The following is a 12,708-nucleotide window of genomic DNA, read 5'->3' on the forward strand; positions in this document are numbered from 1 at the left end:
CTAACTCTAATTTCTGCTGGGTTTTCTTATAGCCAAAACGGTATCAGAAGATTAGGATATACATATTCACTTAGTGATCCTATTCTCAATCAGACACAATATAGTGATGAGTACACTTGGAAATCACACTCTAAAGAAGATTTGATCAAAACTGAGACTTCAAGAGGAATCAAGAGCCACAAATCTCATCTCAATGAAGTAAGATAATATCTACATATGTGTTGAATTTAATACTGTACTGTATCAACAACCCATAAGAATGAGAGTTTAAATATGTCACAAAGATCTTTCAGCTTCTACAGTCACAGGATACATGGTTCTTTTTAAACTATTTCCTGTCTACCTTCTCACATTTATTTCTAACCACTTGTGTTCTATCCCCTGGAGTTTTTTTTAAAAAAGGACTTTTTAAAAATTGAAGTGAAATTTACATAATATAAAATTAACCTGTTAAAGTGAACAATTCACTGGCATTTAGTACATACATGCTGTTGGACAGCCATCACCTTTATTTTTGTTCCAAACCATTTTCATCATCCTAGAAGGAGACCTCATACCCATTAAGCAATTACCCCCGACTCCACTCCCCACCGTCTGCTTTCTACGTCTGTGGATTACCTTTTGTGGATATTTTACATGTGGAATCAATAATAGGTGACCTTTTGTGTCTGGCTTCTTTTCACTTAGCATAATGTTTTCAAGGTTCATCATCTAAGAAATTATCTGACTAGAAAGATGACAGGAAAAGCACTATTATGAAGACTACCCATGTAGCATCCGTGTAGCAAATATCAGTACTTCCAGTCTTTGTCACAGTTGAATAATATTCTCTTCCGCGGATAAACCACAGTTTGTCTGTCTGTGCATCCATTAATGCATCTTTGGATTGTTTCCACCTTTTGGCTATTGTGAATTGTGCAGCTATGAACAGCCATGTACAAGTACTTGTGCTTAGCCTTGTGTTTCATACGCTCTCAAACCTCCATTTTTTAAATCATTCTGTTGCCTCTACCTAGAATGCCCTTATCCTGTGCATGAAGGGAACTCCTATATTTCTTCAAGACTCACATTAAAGAAAGCCATCTCTAAGTTCCTTCTCCCCTGGATGGAAATAGCTGATTCTCCATGTGTGTTTTCTTGTCTTTCTATTCCCTTCTCCCATCACAAAAGGTAATGCTTTGTTGTAGTAAAGGGTTTCATTTGCTTGACTGCCACGTGGGATGGGACAACCTGGGATGGAGCCACCTTGATGCATTCAATAGATGATAAGGTGGTAGAATGAACAGGATGTGATGACTAAAAGGATGCAAAGGATAAGGAAGAGGAAAGTATAATGTTCAACTTCTGACTTGGACAGCTGGCGTATGCAGATTCTGTTTACTCAGCTGGAACATGGTGGAGGACCAGGTTGGGTGGAGAAGGGCATTGGGGGAACATGTAGTTTCAGTTGAAGACATGTTGGTTGAAGATATGTCTAACAGGCAGTTTAATAGACAGGTCTGGAGCTCTTAGGGGAGAGATGAGCTGGACATATGGACTTGGAAGTCATTAGAATGTATACATATAGCCTATTCAATTTGGTTCCTTGTGATATCCATTCATTGTAATGTATTCAACCCTGAAAAAAATATATATATATTTATAGACCTATATATACACACACACACACACACACACATATATATGTATGTATATATCTCTTGGAGATATATACATAAAACTCCTGTCTCTAAAAAATATATATATCTAAATTATATATTTAATATATAATTTATATATAATATAAAAATATGTCTCTAACATATGTATTATTATGTATAATTAGATATATTACAGACAAGATCTTGCTTTGTGGCCCAGGGTGAAGTGCAGTGGCACAATCAATCAGAGTCACTACAGCCTCGAACTCTTGAACTCAAGTGGTCCTCCCACCTCACCCTCCAGAGTAGCTTAAAGTACAGGTGCATGCCACCATGCCCAGCTAATTTTTTATTTTTTGTAGAGATAGAATCTCACTCTGTTTCCCAGGCTGGTCTCAAACTCCTGGGTTCAAGCAATCCTTTCACCTTGGCCTTCCAAAGCCCTGGGATTACAGCCGTGAGACACTATGCTTGGTCATCCTTTATATTTTAAAATTAATGTAGCAGAGTTGATTACAATATTATACTGTATGTATACAATATTATACTGTATTTATACATTCACAAACACATGACCATATAATTTTCCCTTCCTCTAAGTACTATTGAAGGCTCTCAACCAATGAGAGATAGTGTGGCAGACTGTCCTGTGTGTTCTCAGCCAATGAGTGTTCACGTGCCAGATGGCAGCTCCTATTAATCTAGGCATTGAATATCAACAACTGCTAACGTTACACAAGAAAAACAACCATGTATTATCTGCCTCCTACAGCCTTTTGAAACACCATTTATTCAGGGGTGTCTAATCTTTTGGCTTCCCTGGGCCACAGTGGAAGAAGAAGAATTGCTTTGGGCCACACATAAAATACACTAACACTAATGATAGCTGATGAGCTTTAAAAAACAAAATTGCAAAAATATCTCATAATGTTTTAAATAAGTTTATGAATTTGTGTTGGGCCACATTCAAAGCCATCCTGGGTGGGGCCACAGGTTGGACAAGCTTGACTTCTAGTTTAGTGAATTTGAGTCTCTGGATACACCTGCCAATTTGGAGGAAATACAGGGGACAGAGGAACTTGTTAAACAACAAATGCATACGCAATCAACAAAATCCAGACTGTGGGGACCTCTGCACAGCAAATGGCTTCTTCAATAGATAAATCATAATATTATGTATTGGTTTTTCCAGTTGATAGATTGTGAGGGAAAGGAGGGAATCAAGAGAGAATTTGAAAATTAAAAGAGGTTTAAAAGGCAAGTTTGGGACAGCGAGTATACCTAACTATTTTGAAGAATTTTGGTGCAAAGGGAAACTGAGGAATAGCTTAGTAACTAGAAGAGGAAGTACAGTGAAGAGAGTGCTTTCTTTTTAAGATAGGAGAAATAAACACATTCTTGGATACTGATGGCAATGATCCAGCAGAGAGGAAGAGATTCAAGTTGCAAGAGAGAAGTGAGGACTGTTGGAGCGATTTGCTGGAGTAGATTCAGTAGAGAGGGATCTAGTGCTGCAGGCGGGACTGGGCCTTGTTGAGGGCACCTGCGTGGCTCCCCTCCCATCACAGCATGTGTGAGTGCAGGTGCGGTGGCTGGGACACGGTTGGTGGGCTGTGGAGGTTATTTTCTGGTGTCTTCAATTTTCTCAGGGAAATAGGAAGCAAGATCATGGGAAAGAGGGACGATGGCAAGAGGGGGTGAAGATTTCAAGTTTTATCATCCTAAAATCTCTCTTTTTAAATTTTATTATTATTATACTTTAATTTTTAGGGTACATGTGCACAACGTGCAAGTTTGTTACATATGTATACATGTGCCATGTTGGTGTGCTGCACCCATTAACTCGTCATTTAGCATTAGGTATATATCCTAATGCTATCCCTCCCCCTTCCCCCCACCCCACAACAGGCCCCAGTGTATGATGTTCCTCTTCCTGTGTCCATGTGTTCTCATTGTTCAATTCCCACCTATGAGTGAGAACATGCGGTATTTGGTTTTTTGTCCTTGCAATAGTTTGCTGAGAATGATGGTTTCCAGCTTCATCCATGTCCCTACAAAGGACATGAACTCATCATTTTTTATGGCTGCATAGCATTCCATGGTGTATATGTGCCACATTTTCTTAATCCAGTCTATCATTGTTGGACATTTAGAGGTGAGAAGAGAGTGCTGGCCATTCCTGTCCTTCAGGAAGTTGCTGAGGCCTCTGCATGTGAGGCAGAGTTTTCCTCAGGGGCTCCCAAGGGGAAAGCAGCCACTGCCTGTGCTCCTTGGGAATGGCCAGAACTAGAATTAACATGGGTTATTTCTTCCCTTAGTCTTATCTGTAGGAGACTTCTGGTTGGAAGCACAACTCTTTGAAGTTTTCAATCTCATTTTCTCATTTTCAATGTGAAAAGTCAAAGAAATGTACAGAGCCTGCGTTTCGGCTGGGTCAACCAATGGCTCCTGCTGACGGGCTCCCTGCATCCATGCACCTGCAGTGGCAGCTGGTTGTAAAGGATTCTGAAGAATATGTGCACACAGACACTCAGATTATTGATCCTATTGAGTGAATCCATATGGATTTTCTTGAAAATTATGTTTGCTTTGATAGGACATTTTCCTGTGGACACTACCTCACTGTCAACAAATGGGGACATTAAAGAACTGCCTCCCTTGGAAAATCCCTGCTTCAATGAAAGAAGTTAACAAGGCAATATCAAATCAGTTTATTTCCCTTACTAAGAGAGACTTTGTGGACGGATCAAAAGGTAAACACGTTTGTTTTTCTTTTTTTCCCGGGTCATGTGGTAGGCCCTGGAGTTGCAGTGGTCGGCAGCATGCGTGTGTTCTTCTCCTTCAAGGAACTCAAAGTCTAGGCATGGAAACAGGCAACTTTGCAAATAAAAACCATCAAGTATAAAAAGGTGCACCTTGTGGGAAATGCAGGTTGCTGTGGGCATACAGGAAGACATCCAGCCTAGTGTGGGATGGGGGGTCAGGAAAGGCTTCCCTGCCTGGCCCAAAGGATGAGGAGGAATTAGCCAGGCAAAGAGGTAGGGGAGAGTGTTGTCACAGGATTGAAGACCTGGAGGAACATTTCAGGAACTAAAAGAACTTCAGCAAGAGTAGAGCATCAAGGGCAAAGGGAGGGTTGAGGGAGGAGATCAATGTGGGCAGAGAGCACCCAGTCTGGAAGGGCCTTACAGGGCATACTAAAGAGTTTGGAGTTCATCCCAGAAGCAATTAAGAGGTTTTTATTAAGGTAGTGACACAATTCAGATGTTGACTTTTAGAAGCCTCACACTGGCTGCAGAGTGAAGAATGGAGATGGCCCTTCAGGAAGAAGGTGGACAGGAGGAGGCAGTTAGAGGAGCGCAGAGAGGAGTGAGGTGGCTTGACACAGGGCTGTGGCAGTGCGGATGGAGGCAGGATCTGCACGGTGGTGGCATGGGCACTTCAGTCAGCAATAGGCCCCTTCCAGGGTAGGGGCTGTGGCTTTTGGCTCACATTGTCTCACCAGCACCCACCCCAGTGCCTGGCTTATCACAGGTGATGAAAATAAATATTGGTTGAACAAATAAATGAATGATAGGGATGAGTGACTGACAGATGTCAGAGATAAGGGAGTAATAGGAGTCTGCCTTGGAGTTCCTTGTGGATGGGATGCTGGTGTCTTCTGTAGGTAAGTAGGAAACCATGAGAGGATGAAGTGAGGGCCATTTTATTCTCTCCCTTGTTAGAGATGAAAAGTCCAGCACGCTATTCATCCTGCTTCCTGGAAGAGCACATGTGTCCTGGGATGGGAACTATGCTATGCAGATTCCCCTGTGAGAATCTAGATTCTCTCATGCTTCACCTGGCTCTGCCCTTAGGGCTCTGTGGCTGGGAACACCTTTGACTAATTTTTTGTAGGGTAAGTAGAGATGACATAGCTTCCATGTCTCAGGGGGTCAAAAATGAGTTTCATCTATACCAACACATTTTCCAGAAATGACATATTTGGTGATTCAATGCAATTTTGTTCTTGCTTATCAGCAGGAAATTTACTTTATTGAGAATTCATGAAAATTGATTATATTTTTAAACGCACAGACGGAAATCTTTTCCTAAGTTACTGAGAAAGCCACACACGCTGGTGCATGGCTCTAAGCCCTGTGACACAATGGCAGTTGGAGTATTGGTGTTCTCCTGCTTTTTGGTGACAAAATAATGACACCCAGTGACTGCTGAGGAAGGCTGGCTGCCCTGTGGGCTCTGAACACAAGCCAGGGAGTGCTGAGGGCCCCTGTTCACCCGAGGACAGGAGAATGACACATCTCTCAAGGTCCGGGTGTCTCCGCCTTCATCCTGCATCCCTTTTCCTGCCCCAACAGAACCATCAATCCCTGTGAGCTGTGGATCTGTCTCCCTGTCCCCTGAACAAGAACTTTATCTTTCCAGTTCTCTGGCCTTTTCTCCAACATCATCCCTCCATCTCTAAAGTATTAATCCCACCCCACCGGCATGCACATTGACTGTAGTATATCCCGTCTAGCATGTTCCAGGTGAAAACAGAAACAGAGCTTTCCCTCAACCCCATCTCTTCTTTTAGCTACTGTTCATTTCTCTGCTTCCCTTCATAAACAGCCAACGTTTACTAAGCCCTTAGCTTTTCATAAATTAACACAGTTAATTTTCACAACCTGTGAAGTTATTACCGCCAATCAAAGAGGGGGATCTAAAACTCAGTGTGGTTAAGCAACATGCCCAGGGTTGCCCAGCTCGGGACTGGTGGAGTCTAGGATTTGAACCCAGGCAGTCTGGCTTCTCTTATTAGAACTACCTCCTTCCCAGCTAAAATTCCTTCAAGAGTCAGTTTATACATGGTATTCTGAATTCCTAACTTCTTGTTTACAGTTTTTAAAAATTAAAATTTACTTTTATTAAACAAATGTATGCATATACTTAAATGATTACTTACAGGCATATAAAGAAACAACAGTAGTTCCTTGACCTACCCTGCCCCATCCCTACTCTTATTCTTCATTGGCAGTCAATTTCAGTCTGGTTAACTATTTCTTCTTATGTGATTTTTAAATAATATGCTTCTACTGCTCTTCTTCATTCATGAATTTTAGACGTTATTGACTTCTGTTTTGGAAGCTGAGGATTTGGCTATCCTATAACTCGGTCTCACTGGCCCTCCCTCCATCATGTCAATATAATTATATTACAGATTTCTTGTTAAATTCAATTGCTAGTGTATATATTATGATATGACATACTGTGATTACATGAGTACGTAAATGTTTGCTGCTGAGCCAAGTTGTATTTCATTATTTCCTTTGCTCGTTTTCTCTTATTTTTACCAGAATTAATTGTTTTTCTCTATGTGTTTACTTTTCTACATGCCTGTCACTATTTTTTTCCATACTTTGTTGTACACTTACCAAAATTTTTTCCAAACACAATGACAGAATAGAACAGAGAAAAGAGAGGAGAGAAAAATATTAAAGGAGTAATGCAGGAAAAAATTCTCAGAGTTTCTAGATTGAAAGGGCCCCTGAATGCCTGACATAATGAATGACAAAAGACTGTCACTAATGCATGTAAGTGTGGAATTTCAGAATGTCAGGAATAAAGAGATCTTAAGTGTTTCCAGGGGGTTGACATAAAAAAGATCAGAAATTAAAATGGCATCTTATCTTCTACATAGAAATCCTGGATGCTAGAAGACATTTGGAAAAATGTGTTGAAGGGAAGTGATTTCCAACCTAAAATTCTATATCCAGCCAAACTATCAAGCAAGTCTAATGAAGAAAACAAGACATTTCCAGATTGACAAGAATATACTTTCAAAAGTTCCTCCAACACACCCTTTCTTAGGAAGCTACTGGATAGTTGGATCGAGCCTTAAATTATCTTACCTTTTCTCTCCTAGCTTCTTTCTCTTTGTATTTTTGTTCTGTTTATTTGAAAACTTCTATACCTTTTTTGTTTTGTCTGTTTGTTTGTTTTTCATGGAGACAGAATCTCCACCAGGCTGGAGTGCAGTTGTGTGATCTTGGCTCACTGCAGCCTCTGCCTCCCAGATTCAAGCAATTCTCATGCCTTAGCCTCCTGAGTAGCTGAGACTGCAGGCATGCACCACCACGTCTGGCTAATTTGTTTGTATTTTTAGTAGAGTCAGGATTTCACCATGTTGCCCAGGCTGGTCTTGAACTCCTGAGGTCAGGCAATCCACCCACCTCGGCCTCCCAAAGTGCTAGGATTACAGATATGAGCCACCATGCCTGGCTGAAAACTTCTTTACTTCTTAATCTAGCTCTTCATTAAATTTTATTACAGGTCTCATATTTTTAATTTCTAAGCTCTCTTTCTTCCTCCCTCCAATTATTTTTTAAAAACAGCATTCTGTTCTTATTTTATAATGCAGTAATTCTCATGAATTTTAAGATATTTATGATATAATTAACTTTTAGCATTTTCATCTGTTTCTTGCATTGTTTCCATTTTTCTCTGAGTGTCTTAATGGTCTAATGAAAATTTGATTGTCCATATTTGCAAGGGAACAGAGGCCGATTCATTATAAAGCTAATAAAACTCAAGTAGCACTTTTGTGGACTCTTCTTTTTCTTAAAGTGGGTGCACACAAAATATTAAACTCCAAGGCTCAAAAACCTACAAAGGAGGTATCAAATATAATTAAAAACTGTGTACAAAGAAGGCACTTCTTAGCTGGTACTTGACTTAGGTGATTAGAGGATGAGCTATCTTTCTTGGGGGAAATCCCTAAATGCCATTATTTGTGGATCAGTCTCTCCAGAGAGGTAATTCTGACTGCTGGCATTCTGAGAGCAGGAGTGGAGAAGCAAGGGGTTGGGATCTCCCTGGCTGGTGTGCAGACTTTCACTGACCCCTCTTTTTTTCAATCAAGCATCTCACTCCACTCACCTTTTACCATGCCTGGTGTCCCTCAGTCCAGAGCTTCTTTGGTTCAGTTTTGCAGAGAATAAACTTCTAGTTAGGAAGGAATAGTCATATGACTATGCAGGGTTATGAAGGTGATCCGGGAAGCCACTTGGTATTCAAGCTTTCAGCCAAGCCTCTGTGTTCAGCCCTGAGCCTCGCTCCCTGCCTTCCACTGTACCTGTTACCTTTGAGCCTGCAAGTGTTCTGTAGTATGGGTTACCTAGTTCACTTCTTTGCTATCATTCCCCGCTGCAGTCATCTAGGCTTCAGCTTCCTCTACTTTGCTCAATCAGTTGCTACATCTACATTTGCTTTCCATTTTCTAAAACATGTGTTAACATTTCTAATCTACGATCATTTTGCTGGAGTTTGGGGACAGAGGAGTCCTAACTGCAGGGATACAATCCACTGAGTTTAATGGGAAGCTTACCCTTTGACTTTTCAACCCCTTCCAACCTGGTGTCTGCCCCCACCATTCACTGAACTGCTCCTTTCAAGGTCTGCAATGACCTTCAATGGAGATTTTTCCATTTGCGTCTTACCCAACTTTTGAGCATCATTTAACTGTGGATTCTGCTCTCTCTCTCAGACCACTGTTCTTGCATTTCTGTGTTGCCACACACTCCCAGTTTCCCCCTACTTTTTTGACTCTTTCTCTCTGGTCATTTTTCTGTTTGGCCTCTAACAGTTGGAGTTTCTGATTCCTTTAAAGAACAACTATCCTGAGAACCTCCACATTTGTATCTCTTCCCAAACCTCTCCTTAGACCCTCAGTTTCCTATATTGGGTGCTGAGTAAAAGCCTCATGAGCATTTCAACTCATCTCCTTCCCCCGGCAGCCGATCTTCCTGCATTATCCATAGGTTCTCTCCAATTGTTTCACCACCTGGCAGCTAGAGGAGCTTTCCCAGTGAGCTTTTCCAGTTTTGTGTCCTCTAACCCACTGTCCATAAGACAGCCATCATGAGTCTCCAGATGTGCAAACTGATGTCACTTTATGGATTAAAACCCTTCAGTGAATTTTCATTGTCCTCAGGATAAAAGCTAAATGGCTTACATGAGTCCTGTACAATCTGGTCCTGGCCGCCATGCTGCCTCCTCTCTTGTCAGCCCCCACCCTCATGACCTTGCCAGGTGTCCCGACTCACAGCCTCCGCATACCTCCATGCCTCGTGGCCTTGTGCTGGTGGCACACATTGCTTCCTCCCTGTGGAGCAGGTCTCCCTTCCTTCTCAGCGTCTGTCTACCCATAATTTAAGTCTGGTTGTACGCCTCGCCTCTCTTCTGGAAGCCTTCTTTGATCCTCCACCTTTGGGTTGTTGGCCCTCCCATGTGTTTTAACAGCCCTGGTTCTTACTTCTTTTGTAGGACTTATGATATTGTAATAATCTAAGCTTCTGAAGCACAAGGGCCATGTCTTAGCTTTTTATCCTCATTATGGAATTAAGGTAAACGACTGAGGAGCACTGAAAGGTGCTGCTTTTCACAGTCAGGCTTAGAGAACGTAGCTTTGATGAATCAGAGCAGCTGATAGACAGCGGAGCTAGTTCCCACTTGGCTATAGGTTATGTGTCAGTGGTCCTAATGGGTTTTTTTTTTTGGTTTTTTTTTGTTTGTTTTTTTTTTTTTGAGACGGAGTCTCACTCTGTCGCCCAGGCTGGAGTGCAGTGGCCTGATCTTGGCTCACTGCAAGCTCTGCCTTCCGGGTTCATGCCATTCTCCTGCCTGAGCCTCCCGAGTAGCTGGGACTACAGGCACCTGCCACCATGCCCAGCTAATTTTTTTTTTTTTTTTTTTGTATTTTTAGTAGAGACGGGGTTTCTCAGTGTTAGCCAGGATGGTCTCAATCTCCCGACCTCGTGATCCACCCGCCTCGGCCTCTCAAAGTGCTGGCATTGCAGGCATGAGCCACTGTGCCCAGCTGGTCCTAATAGTTTTGAATGGTCCTTGCTGAAGACTTACTTTTGGTTTGGGCCTTTCTGCAGATGCCATACCTAATCTTAAATGGGCCAGTTTCTCTCTTTGGGCTAAACCATTCCAGTTTTACTCCAGTGGAAAAGAAACCCAGGGGAGCTGAGCTCCTGAGGAACAGGAACCCTGGGGGGAGGCGTCATTGGGTCAGGTTAGCTGTAACTCATGGTTATTATTTTTGTCCATACTTCAGCACAAATACGGGGGTTTTAGGTGTCGCTTAGGTCCCTTTTTATCAGGAACCTGTCTTCCAAATAACGCGTGAAGCTCATTAACACAACATTTTATAAAGACAACAAAAGCCTCAATTTTAAAGAACTAAGCCCATGCTATGTAATGAACAATATATAGTTTACTAGGAGTTACCTTAAGCATAGCTTGATCACATAGGCAGTCACTAGAGTGTACTTCAGATATTAATTGCTAATCCATAGCAATTATGTTTCCAGGTTTTTTGGTGTGTGTGTTCACTCATTAACTTAGTAAATACTTAATGAGTTCTATCACTGTGATAAGTACTGAGGATCAATGAAGAGTGAGACTCTTTGTATTCTGCAAAACTCTTCCCAGGTGATTCTGATGTCTTATTTCCATGTGAGATCTACAGTCCCAAGTGTTATGGTCGTAAGGCTCACCACATTCCCTGTTCATTCTATAGATATTTAAGTCTAGGTCCTGGCTTTTGCCTTTTCTGGGTCTTCATCTCCAATGATTCCACCTCTATGCCGGTCCATCATTGTTCATGTGGAACGGACGTTCCAGACTCTTCACAGCCTGGCCCCAGCTTGTCTCTCCTATTTCACCCTCAGCTCCTCCTCCCTGCCCTGCATGCCCCACCCTTCTGTGAGCCAGGCCAAGTTTCACATACACACTATGCAGTTTTTGCTTCTGTACTGACCCGTTGTCAAAGCTCCTTACTGTGACTGCCTTTTCGTCCTTGTCATCCTCCTCTTCCTCCAACACAGCCCCTCATACTCTCTCTGGGCTCCTGTAGCACCCTATTCAAAGCTCTGAGTCAGTAATTCTTAAGCACATGGGCGGTTTGTTTTCACAATCTAAGTGCCTGGGGCTCACTTCTGGAGGTTCTCAATGTCTGGAATGAGGGTCAGTAGATGTATTCTGAGAGACCCTTCCCAGGTGATTCTGATGTCATATTTCCACGTGAGATCCACAGTTCCAAATGTTATGGTTGCAAGACTTACCACATTCCCTACCTGTTTGTTCTGTAGATATCTTTGTATTCACGCTAATTGTCTTAAGGTAGAACGATGACTTAATTATGTATAACCTTGGCAAATAGCACAGAACTGATATAGGAACTGAAAACATTTACTATTGAATGGTAGCTCTAGGGAAGAGATATAGATAAAAGCATCAAGTATTTCAGTGGAAATTTGTTTTTGCTTATAAAGCTCCTAGTGAAAAAGCTAAGTGTCTTAGTCTGTTTTGTACAGCTTTGACAAAATATGTGAGACTGGGTAATCTATAATGAAATAAATTTATTTGTTTCATGATTCTGGAGGCTGGGAAGCCAAGAGCACAGTGCTGGCACCTTGCAAGAGCCTTCTTGCAGCATCATGCCCTGGTGGAAAATGGAAGGACAAGAGCGTGAAAGTGAGAGAGAGAAAGGAAGCCAAACTCACCCTTTTGTCAGGAACCCACTCTTGCAATAATTAGCCCACTCCCACAATAACAGCATTAATCCACTCATGAGGGCAGGATGTCCATGACCCAAACACCTCCCATTAGGCCCCACCTCCCAACACTGTTGCATTAGGGATTAAGTTTGCTTTTGTGGGGACACATTCAAATCATAGCACTAAGTTATAGATGGAAGTTACAGGAACAGTACCAGATGGTTTTCCAAAATATCTTAAGGGGTGCCCTGATTTTGAGCCTCACAGGTTCCTCCCCTCTATAATCTGTCTTCTGTATGGGCAGTTTATGAGGTCATTACGAGGGCTATTGAATACCCATGCCCTCTCCTCCTGAGTTATCTAAAGTAAGAGGCAACATGTACTGGAATCCTCTCCTCCTCTGCTGGTCTAGACAGAAATCATTTTTAAAAAATCAATATAAAAGTGCTCTCAGGTGCCAGTAGATGCAATTATGTATCCTTTGATATAAAATGTATACCAGTAGCTACCATTATAAATCGTTT

General features: G+C 41.9%; 1 protein-coding gene across 6 annotated transcripts in view; it reads left to right on the top strand.

The window, feature by feature from the left end:
* TEX26 (testis expressed 26) overlaps positions 1-12,708 on the top strand; it is a 50,022-nt gene that overhangs the window by 20,232 nt on the left and 17,082 nt on the right. For 5 of the 6 annotated variants that reach the window (XM_063595697.1, XM_003826862.5, XM_055096585.2 and 2 more), the window contains exons 3-4: positions 33-198; positions 4,237-4,393. In XM_063595697.1, the coding sequence (XP_063451767.1) occupies positions 33-198; positions 4,237-4,393 (323 nt within the window). The remainder of the gene's footprint in view (positions 1-32; positions 199-4,236; positions 4,394-12,708) is intronic. The other variant, XM_057299647.2, reaches the window with a different exon arrangement.

This window comes from Pan paniscus, chromosome 14 (genome assembly GCF_029289425.2).
Source record: "Pan paniscus chromosome 14, NHGRI_mPanPan1-v2.0_pri, whole genome shotgun sequence".
NCBI lineage: Eukaryota > Metazoa > Chordata > Mammalia > Primates > Hominidae > Pan > Pan paniscus.